At 54.1% G+C, this 19,982-nt stretch overlaps 1 protein-coding gene across 1 annotated transcript; it reads left to right on the top strand.

The window, feature by feature from the left end:
* The first annotated feature begins 8,682 nt into the window (after nt 1–8,682).
* On the top strand, nt 8,683–16,529 carry MEX3A (mex-3 RNA binding family member A). Its single transcript, XM_060090730.1, has 2 exons — nt 8,683–9,603; nt 13,211–16,529. Exons 1-2 carry the CDS (start codon nt 9,150–9,152, stop codon nt 14,317–14,319), a joined length of 1,563 nt encoding a protein of 520 aa, XP_059946713.1. The 5' UTR covers nt 8,683–9,149; the 3' UTR covers nt 14,320–16,529.
* The last annotated feature ends 3,453 nt before the right edge of the window (nt 16,530–19,982 follow it).

Raw genomic sequence — 19,982 nt, 5'->3', positions numbered from 1 at the left:
AGTCTCTGGAGAAGGGGCCTTGTGCAAGGATGTTGGAATGAGAAAGTGCCTTGAAGTCCCTCTGGCCCAAGCCACCCCATCTGTAGTCCTGAGCTGGAGGTAGCTTATGCCTGCTGGTAAGAACCCATTGTTCACATTGAAATCAGCCATGGTGAGAGAATTTACACCTTGGAAATTGACAACTGCCACAAACCAGGACTTCCCCCCACCCCACCCCTGTTATTAAACATGGGCAAGCACACCTCTGTTCTACCCTCTCCTGTCCCTACTTCACAGAAGAGGAAACTGAGGCCCAAAGATGGGGAGTGACTTATTCAGTATCACACAGTAATTTTCTTCCTCTTACTCATTCAATTAATCATTCACTTCATAAATTTGTATTGAGTGCCCCCTCCGCTAGGCTTTGGCAAGACATGTCCCTTGTCCTGGGGGAGCTTGAGGTCTGGAGTAGCATACAGAACATGTACACTGGCTGTGACGGCACTGTGGGCTAAGTGCCACCAAAGGGGTAGGTACCAGTGCCACGACAGACTCAGGAGAAGCACTGAAGTCCATCAGCACGGTCAGGAAGGCCTCTCAGAGGACATGACTCCTGAGCTCAGCTCTGAAGGATGAGTGGGAGATAGACAAGATGATGGGGGAGAGAGGGTTGGAGGCAGAGAGAATAGCACCTGTAAAGGCGTAGGGGGATGAGAGGACCTGGCAGGAGCACGTGATCTATGTGTACTTCTTTGCACTCTCAAGGGCCTACTGGGTCCAAGACTCCTTTTACCAGCAGTGACTGAGGGGAGGGGTTTACATGCTTAGAGATCCCTTCTGAGCCATCAGTCAGAAGTCACACCAGTGAATTAGCACCATTATGGAGTTCCTGCTGTGAATGAGTCCCGGACTAGGCGTTGGCGAGAGGAGGACTCCTGGTTCCAACCCAGTGAAGGTATATGCCAAGCATCATGCAAACGGCACCCGCTGGAGATCAGATGAGGGATGGCTGTGGGGGCCCAGGTGTGGGGCTTGGGAGGGGAGGGGAGAAATGCAGCTGGGTGTGGAGTGTGGGAGGTATGGTGGAAAAGCAGAGGGAGAAGTTGAATATTTGGTGGGGTGTGGGGGTCAAGGGAAGAGGCTGTTAAGAGGGAAGTATGGATGAGCACACACATGCAGCTTCCAAGCAGCAAACATTGAGCATCTACTGTGTGCCGGCACACTGAACTAGAGCCAGTCCCTGTCCTCAAGGGGCTCCCAGGTACTTGGGGAGACAGAAATGTAAATGGACAGTTACAATATAGTGTGATGAATGGTAAGAGATCTCCAAAAATGACCGGGAGAGATTTCCCAGGGAAAGTGACATGGAATTTGAGTCCCACAAGGTGAACCAGCATGAGCCAGGTGAAGGGTGAGGGAACAGCAGATGGTTCAGCACAAGCCAAAGCTGGATGATGGGCAGAACATGGTGTGCTCAAAGCCCTGAAAGAGGGCTCATGTAGCTGGAGTGGAGGGTGAGAGGGAGGGCAGGATCAGCTGACCGCTGGGCAAGGGCCAGAATGTGAAGGATATTCTAAATCACACTAAGGACTTTGGTCTTGGATCTAATGACAATGGGGAGCCAATACAGTGTTTTAAGAAGGAGAGTTTCATGATCATATTTGGTTTTTAAAAATTATCTCTCTGGCCACCATGTGGAGAATGGATTGGAGGGGGCAGGGGAGACAAGAATTCAGGAGAGAGACCAGCTAGAGACTATTGCAGGCAGGAGAGGATGATGGCTTGGATCAGGAGAGTGGCAGTGGAGGTGGGAAGTTGATGGATTTGGGAAACGTTTTGAGGTGTAGTTGACAGAATTGGTTGATGGACTAGATGGGAGGAAGTTAGGGAAAAGGCAGGGATGATAGATGGCTCCAGATTTCTGGCTTGAGCAACCAGGTGGAGGGTGATGTCATTTACCAGAAGCGGGGGAGGGGAGAGCCAGTTTGGACAGTTGTGGCAGAGCCAGGACTAAAAACTCAGGACTCCTTGTTCTAAGCCAGCACCTGTTTTCCCTGGGGGGACTACTGGGAAAAGGCAGGGAGAATGTGAGACAGAGGAAGGGGAACATGGGGATGGAGAAGGGCGGGAGCAAAGGGAACAAAATAATGGTAACAATTGCTAACTCAATGCCAGGCACTGTGGTTTATGTATGTCCAGTTAAATTCTCACAACATGACCATTCTTTCTAAATTAACCATCTCACACCTTTCTACCCCCAAATCCTGCTTTGTTTTTCCTCACAGCGATTACCACTACCAGAAACTACATGATCTACTTGTTTACTCTGTCTCCCCTCCCCCACAGAATATCAGGTCCATAAGAGTAAGGACTTTGTCATGTTCAGTGATGTATCTCCAATGCCCGGAACAGTGCCTGACACAGCAAGTGTTCAATATGTGTTTATTGGATGAAAACTTTTTAACTCCTTATTAGGTAGGTTTTATTATTCTGCTTCAGACCCAGGTCGGTTGTACTCAAATGTCTGTTTGGTTAGCCTGGCCCCGATCAGTGTCTGCCAGGGACTCAGGAGGGCAACTGGACATGAACCAGTCTTAAGCAGCTGGAGGGGGCTCAGGATGACCTGGGGAGCTGGTCAGACCATGGGGATGCCCAGGTCACGGCCACCTGGGTTTTTGTCCTTAGTCAGGAATAGACTGGTAGCCTCCTTGTCTCCCACTTGGTGGATGCCCCTCCAGAAAAGGGAAAGGTGGAAGCTTGAGATGACACTTGAGGAGGCAGGACTGGGCGTGGATCCCTAACTGGCAGGGAAGAAACCTCTGGGTCCTAGAGTGCAAGGTCACGCTGGAGCAGCTCCCAGTAGCTGGCCTGCAGCGCCACCTCGTGGCCAAAGTTCAAAGGTGCTTTTCCTCCACCTGTCCCTGGCGCTCCTCAGGATCCAGGCAAGCAGGCCACTTTCCCAACCAGCAAGCCTCCTGGGCACCTCTGACATCAATCTCCAGTCCTTTCCCTTTGAACGAACCTCACTCATCCTTCAGGGACTCCAGATCCAGGAAGCCTCTCCTGGTCCAACTTCAGTGATCACTCTCTCCTCGGCCTCCAGACTACTCACTGGGTATCACTGTTCACTTCTGGGGTCCTAGGCTCTGGAGTCAGACAGATCTGGCTTTGAACACTGGAGTGTCCATTTACCAGCTGTGTGACCTGAGCAAGTTACTTAACCTCTCTGAGCCTTAGGTCCCTGATGTTAAGCAGAGATGGCAATTCCAGCCTCACAGAGTTGTAAGAGGATTAAATGAGATCAAGTCTGTAAACACCAAGAAGAGAGCCTGGAAATAAGGAAACCCAGGAATTGGAAAGTCCCTCTTCCCACCCCTCTCTCTCTAACTTCCTCTTCCCTTTCCTGAAAAAGGAAGCATGATGGAACAGAAGGCACAAGAGGGTCATAGGACCTGAGTTCTCTGGGCCTCAATCTTCCTCTCAGTAAAGCAAGGCCATTAGATAACTGGTGAATCTATTCATTCATTCATTCAGTTTCTAGTCCACCTATGACATTCTATACAGTCTTTTATATCCATTAATTCATCTGTGCCAGATTGTGTCTTATGCTTCAGTATCCCGTTAGTATTCAATACAGTGCCTGGCACAGAGAGGGCACTGGAAAAATCCCTCCCCAACAACCTAGCAAGGGCATGTTTACTGCCTCCTTCTCCCTGCCCCAAGAGAACACCCAGCCCTGCCTGGCACCAGGTGCCCCTCCCCCTCCTTTGCCTCAGCCCGAAACCAGAGCTGGCGCCACTGGGTGAGGAATCTGGGGACCAACTGTCACAGCTCTGGTATCACCTGCCTCCTGGACACCTGGGTCCAGCCCTGAATCCCAGAGGGGCCCTGCCAGCCAGCTGTCCTGGGGGACCCTAGTTCTGCCCCAGCCCCTCGGAGCTGCTCTCCCTAGGGAAATCAGAGAGTGCAGGGGACCTGCTAGGGGGAGTGCTGGAGTGGTCCCAGGGGAGGAGCAGAGAGGTGTTTGTCTGTCCAGGTGCAAAGCCCTTGGAGATTGGGCCCACAACAGTGGAAGGACCCAGAGAGACCTCCTCTCTTCTCCAATCTCTGTAGCCCTCCAAGTACCAAAGACTGTTTTGCCCTCACATTTAATCCTGTTTGTCCGTGTTCTCTGGGTTATGTAGTCCAGTTTCTGTGTCTTGCTGAGGGCAGAGATCAAGTCTGTTACTTCTTTTGTGTGTCCTGGAGAATTTTACCCAATACATTCTCACTGATTGAAATTAATGAGTTGAGGGGAATTCCCTGGTGATCCAGTGGTTAACTCTGGGTTCTCACTGCCTCACTGCCAATGGCCTGGGTTCAATCCCTGGTCGGGGAACTAAGATCCTACAAGCTGTGTGGTGTGGCCGGAAAGAAAGAAAGAAAGAAACGAAAGAAAGAAAGGGAGAGAGGGAGAGAAAGAAAGAAAGAAGAGAGAGAAAGAAAGAAAGAAAGAAAAAGAGAGGAAGAAAGAAAGAAAAGAGGGAAGGAGGGAAGGAAGCAAGGAAGAAAGAAGGAAAGAAATTAATGAGATGAGTGTATTCGAGTAACAGAGAGAAAACTGGCTGCACTCTCAGCAGGACGAATGGTGTTTAGATCACAAGGTAGAGTTCCCATAGGGAGGGGTATTAAGAAAAGAAAACATAAACGCCATAAAGCACAGGAGAGGAGGCTCAGCTGATTAAGACAGATGGAGAAGGCATCCCGAGAGGAGTAGGGAGATGGATGAGATAACCTCTATAAGGGCCAGCCAGCTTGCTAGGGCAACTTTGATGGTAGCCTCCTGTGTCTGCCTCCCTCCCTGGGGGCTCTGAGAATAGGGCAGGGGAGGGGCAGGTGTTAGGTTTGTGCCCCATCCCTTGGTACTTGACAGCAATAATAGGTGCCCAGGTTTGCTGGAAGAAGGAAAGGGACACAGCTCCACACACAGATAAGCACAGTCTGCATCACCCATCCCACTCCTGTCTTTCAGCCTCCACTCGAGTTCTGGGCCATCCCACTCTCAACTGGGTCACCTTTCCTGCCTTGCAGCCAGACCTGTGTACACACACACACACACAGATACACTGGCACATAGACCCACACGCTCATACAGCCAACTCAACGACTCCACAGGGTCCTTTGTTCCTCAGGCCTGAGGCTGTGTGTGTGCTAGAGACATATAGAGTTCACCTTCACTCCAGTGCTCAACAGGAATTATTTTTGGATTTATCTGCTGTTTGTTTGGGATGATCTTATTTCTGCAAGTCTAGATCTAGAACTATCTTCAAATGACTCACAGTGGGTCAGGATCTCCTCCAGTGCCTGGCACATCCTAAGAGCTCAGTAAGAAGTAGTTAGCTGAATGAATGAATTAAAAGTAATTAATGAAGACCACAGTCTAGGTAAAGTCAATTGCCAGGAGAGAGCAACCAGGGCCCCCAAACTAACATTGATTGAACACCTCAAATGAGCCAGGCACTGTGCTAGGAACTTGGCTTATTATTTCCATTTGAGAGATGAGGAAATCGAGGCTCAGCAGTAATTGACTGCTCAAGGGGCAGAACTAACACCCAGCATGTTTGGCTCCAGAGGTCTGCTCCTTCCTCTTACATCATGAAGCTTGGAATGCGCAGTTACACTCACTACACCCTTACTGAGCTTCTGCTCTGGGCAGGGCCGTGTGCTAGGTACTGGGGGACCAGGGTAGGAGACAATGACAAAGGTGAGACACACAGTCCTGTCCTCCAAGGTCCTGAAGGGGAGAGATATGCCACCTACACACCTTTCTGGTCATGGGCAGAGTGGGGGCTGGGGTGGGGTGGGCATAGCTACCTATTTCCAAGCAAAATTGTTTAAGTAAGGCCTTCAGCCCTCATGGGCCTAATTCTAGAATGGGCAGGCAGGGGGAGAGAGGAAAAGGAGGGCCCCTGGACAGAAACTCAGCTTGGCCAACACAAATGTAGGTGGAGGACGGGAGTCCCCTGAACAAAGGAGGGCACCAGCCTCTGGGAGTGAGGGAAAGACTCATCAAAACCCCTCCCGAGGGAATTCCCTGGCAGTCCAGTGGTTAGGACTCGAGCTTTCACTGCCAAGGGCATGGTTTCAACCCCTGGCCAGGGAACTAAGATCCTGCAGCCAAAAAAGAAAAAAACCTCCTGAGAACCTGGCTCCTCAAGGTGCCCATCGCCAGGCTCCGCTGCCCCTGGGCACTCTGGCAGGCACCCCTGTGAGTGGACGTACCCTGCACCATCTGCAGGCACATGCCTCTATGTGCACAGCCAAGCCCCAGACCTAAGTGCGCTCATACACACATCCTGCCCTCCAGGTGCCAGGTTCACGTTTGCCTCTCTCACCTTGCATATCTGGAGTCAGTGAGAGCCTGAGGGTGGACCCATGGTACATGAACACACCCAGGGGGGCTGATTAGTCCTTGTTGGATCAGTGAGCGGGGGTCCAGCAGGGACTGCCCCTTCCCCTACCCTGCCCCTTAGTCTGTCCCTTCCCATTCAGCAGCTGTCCCCTCCCCACTCGCACACACTTGTTTCTGTCCTTTGTTTTCCTCCCTGGCCAAACCCCCAAGGCTTCTTTGGTCATTAACCTCCTGCTTTAATTAGCTTAGTGGGGAGGAAAGTGGAAGCAGGGCAAATTCAGGAGTGAGTGTCTAGGGGGAATCTCATTTCAGAGGGGACAGGAAGGCTCAGACGGCTGGTGACAAAAAGGCCTGGCACACAATCAGTCCTATGCAACTGTTTGCGATTTCTGTTCATGCGAAAAACAGTCACCTGGTCCACAGAGTAGGAGGCTTTCCTCATAGCTCCTGGTTCCCCCAATCCAGGTTCCTGGGGCAGAAGGAGAGGGGACAAGAGTGGGAAACAGCCACTCCCACGGGGCCATGTCTCTCCAATTCTTCCTCGCCCACTCTTGCTTAGAGGCGGGAGCGCCCAATCCAAGAAGGTTTGTTGTTAACTTTATGTTAAATCCTCAATCCAGAGGGCACCCCTCTCCAATTCCGGGGGCTTCCGGGGTTTCTCAGTCATGGCTCCCCTTCCCTGGATCTTCTGCCGGGCAAAGAAGCAAGAGCCCCACAGTGTGCCAACTCCCAACCCCTTCTGAGATCCTCCACGCTGGCTCCCACCCTCCCATTGGTGTGCAAATTTACTCTCTCCAAGAATCAATTTAGGGAACTGGCTTGCAGCTCAGCCCTCACGGCCCACAGTGCCTGGTCTATGAGGTCATCTCCTCTGTTCCCCTGCCTCCAAGCAGGACTTTACCTCAAACTAGTTCAGACTTTTGGTTTCCAAGGCACTCCAGAAAAGGACACCTTACCACTGTAGCTCACCCACCCATTCCTATAAAACTCTTTTGGGAAGTTCTTAAAAGTCTGACCACAAGCCCTCAAGCTGCAGTGCCATCCCTTCTCCTACTGGGAAAGACCCAGGCATAAAAACGGTAACAAAAGAAATGTTGAAGCTATGGGGTAAGGGGAGAAAAGACTGCATTACACTCCAACTTCCACAAACTCCCCTAAAAGTGCCCAACTGTCCAATTCATGCCTTAAAAACTGATTTTTATTTTCACCAAATTTCCAGAGTCAAAGGAGCTGAACTAATGGGTTTTCAATGGGGGAGAGGTGGGATATGGTGAAGGCTAAAGAACAGATCACCCCCAGGCTACATATATGGCCCAGGCCTGAAGAAGTCTGGGTTTCCATTCCATCCAGTCTCTCTTTCCTCCTTCTGTCTCACCCAAATCTCCTGGCTCTCACCCGCAACTGTTAAGTCACATCATGCCTTTAAGACTTCCCTTGCCTCCTCACTCTCTGTCCCCCCATTTCTCTCCTCTCCCTCCACCCCTTCATCCTCCTCACTTCATCTCTCCACAGCCCTCCCAGCTCCCCTCTACTGATCAGAAGGATGTTAACTAACTCACCTCCCAGTCGGTGCCTCTCAGATCTCCGAGACTGGGGGACCGGGAGGGGACGAGGGGGGATGGCTTGCCGCTTGGAGATGAGGGGACCCCGTCTTTTGCCAAGGGGTCCCACCCTCCAACCTGGCACCCCATCCCGGCACCCCCAGCGCGCAGAGCCGTGTTCTCCCCGCATCGCGGCTGCGGGCTTTGTCTGCTCTGCGGAGAACCTCTCCCCGCGGCCCAGAGCCGGGATCGACTCTGGGAGAGCGGGAGGGGGGAGCGGAGAGCGGAGAGGGAGCGCGGCAGGGAGGGGGAAGAGGGGAGGAGAGCGAGAGCGAGAGAGAGAGCGAGAGCGAGCGACAGAAAGCCGCAGTGACCCAGCCGGGACCGCTCCCCGCCCTCTCGCCCCCCCTCATTACCATAAGAAAGAGGGACCAAAGACCTGCCCGGATCGGGAAGGAGCCCGTCTTGGGAGGGGGGCACATTCCATTAGCTTTTTTTCAACATGTTCCGTTTCTGTACACTGACTCCTCTCCCGGTGCCCGCCTCTTGGAAAAATGAGGGACCTTGACTTCCATCCCACCCCCAGCTTCGCCTCCCAGCCGCGAGTAAAGACCGAAGGCACATCCATATCTTCCTCGGGTCAAGGAATTCGTCCCCGCGCCCCCCGAGGGCGGGAAACTACAACTCCCGGCATGCCCCGGGCGCCCCCGGCGCGCCCCCCTCCCGTCAGTTCCATGCTGCTCCATCCAGTTCATTTAAAACAAAAGAGTTTGAGCGCTGGAAGGGGCTGGGCTCTATTGGGGGCCACAGAGCGCCGCTCCTGGACTGGGGCTCGGTGCGGGAGCCTAAGGGGGGCGTCTGGACGGCGGGGTCTAGAGACTCCTGGGACCGAGGCGGGAGGGGTGGGGGCAGAGATCCCGCAGCCCCCCGCCCCCCGTCACCCCCGGAGAGGAGAGGAGATCTGCTTTCTTGGTTTTGCTTCTTTTTCCCCCCACCCCCACCCTGGGGGCTGGGGCGAGGGGAGTCGGGTTACAGGGTGTTTGGGGAGGGGGGCTTAGGGGGAGGGTCTATCTTTCTATCTCGCTTTCTTCCCCCCTCCCCAGTTCTTTGTTCCCCCCTCCCCACACACCCCCCTCCTCTCCTCTCCCCTCCCCTCCTCTCTCCTCTTTTCCCTTCCACCACCTCTCTCTCTCTCTCTCTCTCTCCCTCTCTCTCTCTCCCCCAGCTTTTGTTTCGCCATGCCTAGTCTAGTGGTATCTGGAATAATGGAAAGAAATGGGGGCTTTGGAGAACTAGGATGTTTCGGGGGAAGCGCTAAGGACCGAGGGCTGCTGGAAGACGAGCGCGCCCTTCAGCTGGCTCTCGATCAACTCTGCCTCCTGGGTTTGGGGGAGCCCCCCGCCCCCACGGCGGGCGAGGACGGGGGAGGTGGGGGGGGCGGCGCCCCCGCGCAGCCGGCCGCCCCCCCGCAGCCGGCCCCGCCGCCGCCGCCCGCGGCGCCCCCGGCCGCCCCGACGGCGGCCCCCGCGGCGCAGACGCCCCAACCCCCCACCGCCCCCAAAGGGGCCAGCGACGCCAAGCTCTGCGCTCTCTACAAAGAGGCCGAGCTGCGCCTGAAGGGCAGCAGCAACACCACCGAGTGTGTACCCGTGCCCACCTCCGAGCACGTGGCCGAGATCGTGGGCAGGCAAGGTAAGCGGGCGCCGGGACCGTGGAGAGGGATTGGAGTGGGGGGCACCCCATCCCTACCACGGAAAGTTCATTTCCTCCCTTCTTGCCCGCCTCTGGCTCTGTCCCTTCCCCACAAAGGGGGACCCGCCCCCTACCCTGATTTCCAAGTGCCACAAAGTTCCCTGCTACCCCCACCCCCCCAGTTGGGACTGTTCTCCAGATCCTTCCTCCCCCAGGGCTCTGCCCTTAGACAAAGAAATATCCTCTCGTGGAGAGAGGGAAAAGGGAGGGGGATCGGTCTTCCAATCCGGGGAGGCTGTCCGGAGGGGGTGTCCACTCGTAGACAGAAAAGCTGGTGGAATGTGCAAAGAGTTACTCAGAAGCCCCAACTCCGGCATTTGCTAGTGGTTTCAGGGAGGGGGCACCCCTGGGACCCCCAGCCGCCTGGAGTTACAGACTTTGGGGGAGACCTAGCCTGGGAAGCCAGACTGAGTATCTATCTCTTTGTTGGGCTGAGTGTAGGAATGGAAGGGGGTGTGGCTCATGGGAGGGTCCCAGCCTGGGGGTGAGGTGGGAAAGGGGGGCTGCTCGGAGGAGGGAGTCCTGTGGTCACCCACACACCAAAGTTGAATGGTCTATGGGGTTTTGGAAGGGGCGCCTCCAGTGAAGTGCCACGTCCTGGTGTGGACCTCTCCTCCTCCCTCTCAGGCTTTTGTTCTGGGCTGGCCACGGCAAGGGGCCAGAGGCCTGGAGAGGGGTCTCTGGTAGTGAGAGAGTAGGACGGAGTGGGTGAGGGCATGCTGGGGGGTAAGAAACCTTCACCTGGAGATTTGTTGGAGGGCATGTGTCTGGGTGTGTTGTTGGGGGGAGGGGGGTGTGGGTGTAGAATTAATCCAGTGTAGTATGTCTGATACCACACCCTCCTCCGCTCCAGCATCCCTGGGCGGGTGGGGGTGGGAGTGTTGGTGAGGGTCCAGATTAAGCAGACGGGATCCTGGGGACCCTTCCCTCTCCCAGTTTCCCAAAGGGGAGTTGGGGGGTGGGATTTGGAAATTGCTAGGGGGCTGGGCTGGGGAGGTGTGGGGTGGGGGAGGAGCAGGGGAGGAGCTGTCCCACAGTGGGGAACAATAGAGGAGCTGCATTCCGGCTGGGAGTGAGGGAGGAGGCCGGCTGCTGGCCGGGGAAGAGGGGAGGCAAGCCAGGAGGGCCCCTACTCCACATCTCACCTCATCTACCAGAAGTGCGGGGGGGTTGGGGGGATTTTGCAGGGAGATCCAGAATGGAGGAGGGGAAGATGCCACTCCCAGGCATAGCCCTCATCCTCCTGGGCACTCCATCTCTTGAGATTTCTGGTTTTAAAAGTTGGATTTCCTCTTGTTGCCAGAAACTAGGGACCCAGAGCCCTGGAATTGGGTGGGGACACTGATATCTTTTCTTGGGTGCGGGGGTGGTCTTGGGAGGCCCCGGAATTTCATAGAGTCATTCTTTCCTCTTCTGCCTCCGCATCAGATGGGCCTGTCTCTCATAAAAGTAGGGGGATTTCTCCTATTCAGAGAAGATAAGCCTCTCCCTCATTCCTTAAGTAAATGGAAGTCCTTTCTCTTGTCTAACCTCCCTCCTCCTGCTGCAGTGTCAGTGCTCCTCTATTTGACCTCTAGGAAGGTGAAGCCAACTGGGTCTTCCCTTCAAGAGATGCTTCTGCAGGGTTGCGAAACCCAGGACGAGGTCCACCAACAGTTCCGCACCTCCAGGCCTCTAGCTTTTCTCCTTAGTTTTATACCCGGCCTGTCCTCCTCACCCTAACTCCAATCCCTAAAGACACCTAGCTCTCGCGTAAGTTTATGGGCTCAAAACTTAGAGCCAGAACCCCTATGCCTATCAGATGCCATGCGATTAGAAGTTGTAGGAGAAGGGGCTTCACTGTTCCTTAACCCTCCATGCCTCACAAATAGAACAATCATTTACTGACTGACATTAAAGCAGCAAGGATGTGGGCTGGACAACAGGTAGGACTTCTCAGCTGCCAAGAGGTCTGAAGACAAAAAGGGAGGAGCAAATTCTCCTTCCTGAGGTCTCTTGAAGGTGAGGAGAGCTGCCCCCAACCCACTCTCTCCTCCCACATGCCAATCTGGAGAAGAAGCCATCTGGAGTGGAGGAAGGAGAGGGAAAAAAAGATGAGCTCACCCCAGGCCTGTGGTTGGAGGGTTGGGGTAGAATCAGAAAACTAGGACCACTGGCGTTGGTTGGGGAGTGAGGAAGGGAATGGTGAATGTGTATCTGGAGAGGGGTGTGAACGTGTCTAAATGTGAATGGGGACCAAAGTTGTGGGCAGGTGTGTATAGGAATGTGCTGCTTGTGTGCTGGGGATGATGGGGATGGAAGAGTGGGATGGATGAAAGGTTGAAATGCAGGGTATCTGTGTGTATGGGAGAGAGGGGTATGTGAAAGTGTACATTAGGTTTGCACCAGAAGTATTACTTAGATAAAGGCACACTGCATCACGGCTCCTAGGTCCGTGTGTGTGTGTGTGCGCGCACGCACAAACTCACGTAGCATGTGTGCTTCGAGAAAGCATGTGAGTCTCTGAGGTTCTGTGTGAAGCTAGGGGCAGGGAGAGGGAAGTGGGAGAGGAGGAGAGAGGCTTGTTCACTCAGCCATCAAGGTCTGCCACCTTTAAACTGCAGTGTGGCCATCCCAGCCTCCCTCACTTTTCTCTTTCCCCTTCTCCCTCTTTGCCTCTGTCTGGGCCTTTCTCCTTTCTCTTTCTGCCTCTCTCCCCAACCTCCCACCTTGAACCCACTCCTTCTTCAAAGCAAGAGTACAGGTCCAGAACACCTTCTTCCCCACCCTACTCAGCCCCCAGCCCATCTTGGCTCTCCTGCCCCCAGGGGACAGGGTGGCAGGAGTGTCCATGGGGTCAGGTGCTACACATCATTATCCTCCTTTCCCTCTTGAAACTCTGATTCTCAGACCCTTCCCAGTCTCCCACACTCCACTAGTTGCTGAAAACTTGCTATGAATTTGGGACCCACTGAGAGACACTCATGGTGGAAGGTATGGGAGCAGCTGGGGGTCAGTGGTCCCAGAGTAGACTGGAGGACACTTTTAAGGCATGGAGATCAAGTGAGGAGTAGATTGTGGGTTGCTGGGTCCATTGCAGTTCTGAGGAAAGATCAAGGTCAGTGACAGATTGGAGATTGCAGTTGCAGGGCAGGGTGGGGTGATTAAGTGATTTGGAAGTTTGAGTAGCCAGAAATCAGTAGAGAAATTGTGGGAACGGCTCATGGCTGGAGAGGAGTTAGTGAGTAGGTCTGAGGTTAGCACCTTGTCTAGAGGGTCAGTGATTATTTCAGGATTTCAAAGAGTGCGTGAATTTGGAGGTCCTGAATGGAATTCAAGGGAAAGTTGGGACATTTGGCGATCTATGGTTGATAGAGACGTTGGGTAGATTTAAGATACGATGAGTGAATTGTTCCGGTTAGGGTGGATTGGGGGGGCGGGGTTCAAAGGGTAGACAGAGGTTCCTGGGGGGCTGAGTATCTGAGTAGGAGCAGGAGCTTGTTGGACTCAGCACAAACCTTCTTGCCCGGTGAGTTTCTTTCTCTCTTCCCTTCCCTACCTATCCCAGGCTGCAAGATTAAGGCTCTGAGGGCCAAGACCAACACCTACATCAAGACACCGGTGCGAGGCGAGGAGCCAGTGTTCATGGTGACCGGGCGGCGGGAGGACGTGGCCACAGCGCGACGTGAAATCATCTCAGCAGCTGAGCACTTCTCCATGATCCGGGCCTCCCGCAACAAGTCGGGCGCCGCCTTTGGCGTGGCGCCTGCTCTGCCCGGCCAAGTGACTATTCGTGTGCGGGTGCCCTACCGCGTGGTGGGGCTGGTGGTGGGCCCCAAGGGGGCAACCATCAAACGCATCCAGCAGCAGACCAACACGTACATTATCACGCCAAGCAGGGACAGAGACCCGGTGTTCGAGATCACCGGTGCCCCGGGCAACGTGGAGCGTGCGCGCGAGGAGATCGAGACGCACATCGCGGTCCGCACAGGCAAGATCCTCGAGTACAACAATGAAAACGACTTCCTGGCTGGGAGCCCCGACGCCGCGCTTGATAGCCGCTACTCCGAGGCCTGGCGGGTGCACCCGCCTGGCTGCAAGCCCCTCTCCACCTTCAGGCAGAACAGTCTGGGCTGCATCGGCGAGTGTGGAGTGGACTCTGGTTTTGAGGCCCCGCGCCTGGGAGAGCAGGGAGGGGACTTTGGCTACGGCGGGTACCTGTTTCCCGGCTACGGCGTGGGCAAGCAGGACGTGTACTACGGGGTGGCGGAGACTAGCCCCCCTCTCTGGGCGGGCCAGGAGAACGCCACGCCCACCTCGGTGCTCTTCTCTTCCGCCTCTTCCTCCTCCTCCTCTTCCGCCAAGGCCCGCGCTGGGCCCCCGGGCGCGCACCGCTCTCCTTCCGCCTCTGCGGGGCCTGAGCTGGCAGGACTCCCTAGACGCCCGCCGGGAGAGCCGCTCCAGGGCTTCTCTAAACTTGGGGGGGGCGGCCTGCGGAGCCCCGGCGGCGGGCGGGATTGCATGGTGTGCTTCGAGAGTGAGGTGACTGCCGCACTCGTGCCCTGCGGACACAACCTGTTCTGCATGGAGTGTGCAGTACGCATCTGCGAGAGGACGGACCCGGAGTGTCCCGTCTGCCACATCACAGCCACGCAAGCCATCCGAATATTTTCCTAAGCCCCCTGCCCCTTGCCTCCTGGGGCCACCTCCCAGGGGCCCTTCTTGGAGCTGTGTTCCACTAGGGCCTTTTGGAAATCAGTGATTTGAGGGGCAAGGTGCTTAGAGATACTCGCTCTCTGGGGAGGGGGTAGGGGAGGCGATGGTGGCTGGAGGGTGGACCACTTTCAGAGCCTCTGGTCACCCTGTCCTGGAAAGGTTGGGAGGGGGCCAGGCCGGAAATTTTACTAGAGTTACAACTCTGATACCTCAACACACCCTTCAGTCTGGAAGCAGCTAAGAGAAACTTTTGTTTTGCCAGAGGTGGCCGCTAAGGTATCCTGACCCTCTCTCCACCTACCCTTACGTGTGTCACACTACCCTTTCCTCTGTGGAGGGGATGGGGAAAGGGAGAGGGAGAATTACCATCTGTATCTAGAGGTGCTCTAACAATCCCCAAGCCCTCTGGTCCTGACCTCTGACCTCCAACCACGACCCTTTAGACCCTCCACCGCCATATCCTGTTTGGGAATCTGTTCCTGGGTTTCCAGCAGTATAAGGGGGTTGGGGCCCTTTTGGAAGTCGGGATAGATTTTCTAAGGGGGAAGGGGAGGAAGTATGTCAACCAATAAAGGGCTCAGAACTCATCTATCCCCACAAAGCTGGGCTAGAGGAATCTGGAGAGGGGGTGCTCCTCGGCCCCTTGCAGCTTTTCCCTCCACTCTCTCCTCCCCATCTTTCTTCCCTTTGGGTTTTCCTCATTCCTTTGTTCTCTCCCCCAACTCTCCTCTTTGCTTCCCCTTGCTGGCTGTCACAACCAGCCCTGTCTTGCTCTTGCTCTTTCTTCCCTTCTCCCCCCTCCCTCCTGCTCCTTCCAGCCCAGCTTTGGGGACACTATCCCCCTGGGGAGAAGTAGGGGGAAGAACAATTTGATGGTCCCCCCTAATTCCTCTTCGGACATCCGGAGGCCCTCTCTCCTACTCCTCCAAAGAAACACCTCAAATTCTTGATGGAATGTATCCCCGTTCTCAGTGAAAATTTGAGGAGGGGACCAATACTGGGTTACATAAAGGGTCAAACCTCCACCTTTATCATCTTGGGGCATTACATTTAGGGAACAGTTCTTGGGCTGGATTTTCTGGTGGTGGGAGGGGGAGAGCCAGGGTAGTGTGTCTGCAGTTTTGAGCAGGAAAGGGCCTGAGGCCATAGGAGAGGCTGCTGGGGCGAGGGGCTGCTCCTCCTCCCCAGCAGTGCCCCACTCCATGCGCCCCTCTCTGGACCTGACCTGAACCCTTATTAGCACGCTAATCATGAAGTCTCTGTCTCACTCATTGTGGTTGAGGAGAGAGACCAGGTCTTCAGACAGGGGTCAATCCAGAGCCAAGCAGGATTGGGGTACAGCAGGGCCTGTTCTGAGAATCATGTATGATTTTAGGCCTTGCACCCCCTTTGCTGCTTCCCTACTGCTCATCTGGGGCAGCCACCAGCCTCCTGCCCTCCTGGGTTCCGCTGGCCGGGCCAGGAGAGGATGGGGGATGGGAGTCCCACGGGGGTCCTAGGAGATTCTTGTATATAGTAGGGTGGGACTCTTCTAAGTGATCTCTGAGCACTTAAGCTCCGAAGTCCCATTCTTCCTGGATGGAGAGGGGGTGCAGGGATGGGGGTACAGAGGGGATTTCCTCCTCTCCTTCCTCCTGTTGTGAATTAACTCACCTCTCCTCAGCCTTCCCCTCCAGACCACCAGCCAGGGAGGGGAGCGGAAGGAGGTCACAGCCAGGAAAACTGGCCTGTGACAACTTCCCTCCTTCCCGCCAATATATGTGAGCCATCCTGAGATGTCTGTACAATAGAAACCAAACCAAATGGGCACCCCTCGGTCGCCGAGGCGGGGTGGGGAGGGGGGTGGGAAGATGGGATGTCTGTCTGTCGATCCCCCTCCCCCTCTCCATTCTACCCACAAAGGCAGAAGACTGTTACACTAGGGGGCTCGGAAAATTCAATCCCACTCTTACTAATTGAGCCAAACCTAGAAACAAACGCAAAACACATAGTGAGAGACAAGATAGAGGAGAGAAAGAGAGCGTGAGAGGGAGTGAGATAGGTGACCAACACAGAGGAGAGAAAACAAAAATAGCAAAAAAAAAAAAAAAAAAAAAAAAAAAAAGCAGTTCTTTATAATTTAATATTCTATTTTAATAAAGGCGTTTATTACCGTATAAATGTAGCAAAGAACCTGGGCTAATATGAAAAAAAGACTTTTTATTAGGTAATTTATTATATGAAAAGGATATTTTATTTTATGATAAAGTGATCCTTAAAAAAAATAAAAAAACTTTAGAAGGTTTAGAATATATGTAGGGAGAGAAGAAAAAAATACATTTGTATTCAGAGTTAAATCTTAAAAAAGTGTTTTTAATATATGTTCGGGTTTACGTTCCTTTTTCCCCCCACTTTTTTTTTGGGGAGGAATGTCATTTGCTTTTCCGGGGGAGCATCCTGGGATGGATCGTGGAGACAGGGGCTAGGGGAACTTGGTCCCTCTGGGGCCCTGCAAGTAGATTGGATTTCACTCCCGGGGCTCCCTCTCCCCTCTACCCCTCCCCCTCGGGGGAGCCGGCAGAGTCAAACAAAGAAAGGGATTAAGGAGAAAGGAAGAAGCTGGAGGACTGTGGACTGAGGATCCTGGGGTGTCCCCCCCCTTCCCCTGCCCTGTCCCAGGGGCGAGTGAGAAGGGGAAGTCCAGAACTGAGGCCTAGCAGGCCTACGGGAACCCTCAGAGAGGTGTGAGATTTAAGAGAAATAGTTTTTTTTTGTTTGTTTTTTTAACCAAAAATGAGAGAGAGAGGAGAAAAAGAAAGAAACCGAGGGGTTTAAAAGAAAAGAATACTACAAAATAATAATTATAATAATAATAATAATTCAAATTTATTTCATATAATCCTAGAGAAAAAGAGAAAGAATTACTAGTTACTTAGTAGATGATATTCAGATAGCTTAAAGTTTAGTAGCATTGAGGGCCCCTGGGTCCAGTAGAATGTATAAAAGTCATAACGAAAAGGAAAATAGAGGAGGGAAGTGGCTGAGTCCACCCTGAGCCGCTCCATCTTCAGATATCAGGGTGGGAGCAGGTTGCTAGGTAAGGTTAGGAGCTTCCTTCCAGTCTGCTGGGGTTGATTCTGAGAATCCTTGGATTTTTAAATTATAGGACAAATAGATGAGGGGCTCAGTTCCCAGGGTCTTTGAAACGATGAACAGTGGTCATTTCAACCAGAGGAGGGCTGGGCTAGGGACAGCAGAGGAGGGAGAGCACATTCACCTGCACCCCTGCTCTGCACCCCAGTACCTGAGGGCCTGGCCATCCTGGCCTTCCCTGTCTGTTGGGCAGCTCTGACTCCGAATATGTCCTCTTGGGGTTCTCTGGGAGGATGGAGACTGCCCAGCTCCAACCCTCCTGAGGCAACTTCTCCCAGGCCTAACCGAGGAAGTCCTTCTTGAAGTATAACCTCAATCCACTCCACCTCAGATTGATTCAAGAGCCTGGTAGGTCATTTCACCAACAGACACACATGCACACGCTTCTTTCTCAGAGCTTCAAGGGTACTGAGGGGGTGGTCTGTCCCCTTGCCTTGTACCCACTCAATATTCTACTTAGCTTCTGGCCTCCATGGCAGCAGGTGGAGGAACCAACTCAATAATCGTCCTCCTTTAAAGCTGCACTGTGCTTTACAGGTTTGCAAAAGTGCTTTATTATCTCATAGAAGTTAGATTCCAAGAAGGACTTCCCACCCCCTGGGGCAGAGCAGAGATGCTGTCCTTAAAGGCCTGAGAGAACTGGTCCCCAAGGGTACAAAGGCAGGGGGAGGGCAGCAGCGACTTTGGGTGATCCTGACCCCAATGCTCTGTTCTAGTCCACCTCCATCTGTAAGTGTTCAGGTAGGGGTCGTCCACTGTGCCCTGGCCCCAGGGCACATCGCCCTCCCCACAGAAAACTGGGGAGCTTGGCTTTTGCTTGTGAGAAATCAACTCGTTTTTTAAGCACTTGCCTTCTACCAACCCCAGCTTGCAATCAGGTCGGGCCCCTCCCTCCTATCCAAGGGGGTGTGGAGGCCCCTTGGCTCTTGGCAAGAAGAGCCTGCTCCATGACACCGATAACTGTCATGCCCCTCCCTGGCCCTAGACCCCAAACACACATCTCCCTCTCCCCAGTTTACTCTTCTCACCCCACCTAGGGACAGATATCCCCCCTGCTCTTTTTGTCCTAGAAACCCCGCTAGTTTGGGAAGGTAGCGTCTGGGGTGGGGAGGGCTTCCCCTTCCCCGCGCGAGGGTACGGGTGGGGTAGGGTGGGTGGGGGGAGACAGCCCTGGGGCAGGGGGAGTGGTCTCTCCACTGTAGAAAGTAGAGTAGGATTGTGGTCAGACTTAATTTGAGGCATCTAGTGAAGACACGTTACAAATCCACCAAAAGGAAAAACGTTTCAAAAGCAAAATAAAGGCGGGAAAAAAACGGACCCATGAATAATCAAGTCAAAGTGATGTTGCACAAAACACAGAGAAACCAAGAAGGGGGAGGGTTAATGTATTAAATGTGCTATTAAGAACTTAATTTTATTAAAAGTATTATTACTTAAGGCTCTGGCCTCTTTCTCTGCATGTGAGTCTGAACCACCTTGGGGTGAGTGGGGTTTTCTCTGGTGTGATTCTGGGTGACCCTGCTCACCTTGCAGGAAGTGGATGGCTCCTGTCTGCTCTCCACAGCTCCCTACTTGCATCTCCAAGTGCTCAACCTCTCTTTTTTCTCCCCATTTACCACCTTCGATTCCTTGGGGGTGCCAGCAGACCTCCTTCCACTCTGCCCTGCAGAACAGGGGAAGGCGAAGCTGGGTGACCTCGACGCTCCCTGGACAGCCAGCTTGTGGACTCGATGGAGAAGGGGCGGAGAGCTGAGAGCCCGACACTCCCCGCTCATCCCCACCAGGTTCAATCCATCCCTACACACCACACCCCCTCTTCTTCAGGTTCAGGCAGAAACCTGGAAGGAGCACTTAGACCCTCCACCTCCCAGGCTTAAAACCCCTTCCCCAGCACACACAGACAGGGCTAGCCCTGACTCCCCTTCTCTCAAACATCTCTCCCGCCTCCTCCCCTCACCCCTGGCATCGGAGTGCCCTCAGTTCTTGGCACCAGGGCCCTGGGCACCAGATGGTACCCGCCGATGGTTTCCTTTTGTCTCGCCTTCCAGATACCCCCTCTCTGCCATGCTGTCCTCCCTCCCCTACCTGCCCGGGGGTTGGCAGAGGGAAGGGCGGGCCCCTCCCACCCCCTTGGCACTGTCCCCGGACCACAGGACTCCAGAGGCAGCTGGCCCTGGGGGGCAGTGTATGGTGGGGAGGATGGAGGGAGGGGGAGGGGAAGGGGAACTGGGCCAGAGATGAAGGGGAGGCACCAGGAAGCAGCAGGACGTCCAGGTCTTGATACAAAACACAGCTTTATTGGGGGGCCCTAGTCTGTGAGGGTGTGACTGATAATAGAGATATGTGGGGAGGAGGGGCAGCGCATGAAGACCTTAGAGCTCTGAAGGGCTGCGAACAAGGACCGGCCACTCTGACATCTGGAGCCACAGGGCAGGGAAAGCTCCTGGATCTGGGATGGGAATGGGGGACACCAGAGCGCCAGCAGGGGCAGG

Source organism: Mesoplodon densirostris, chromosome 2 (genome assembly GCF_025265405.1).
Source record: "Mesoplodon densirostris isolate mMesDen1 chromosome 2, mMesDen1 primary haplotype, whole genome shotgun sequence".
NCBI lineage: Eukaryota > Metazoa > Chordata > Mammalia > Artiodactyla > Ziphiidae > Mesoplodon > Mesoplodon densirostris.
Note: the sequence above shows the minus strand (reverse complement) of the source record. Positions and strands in the feature narration are given on the sequence as shown.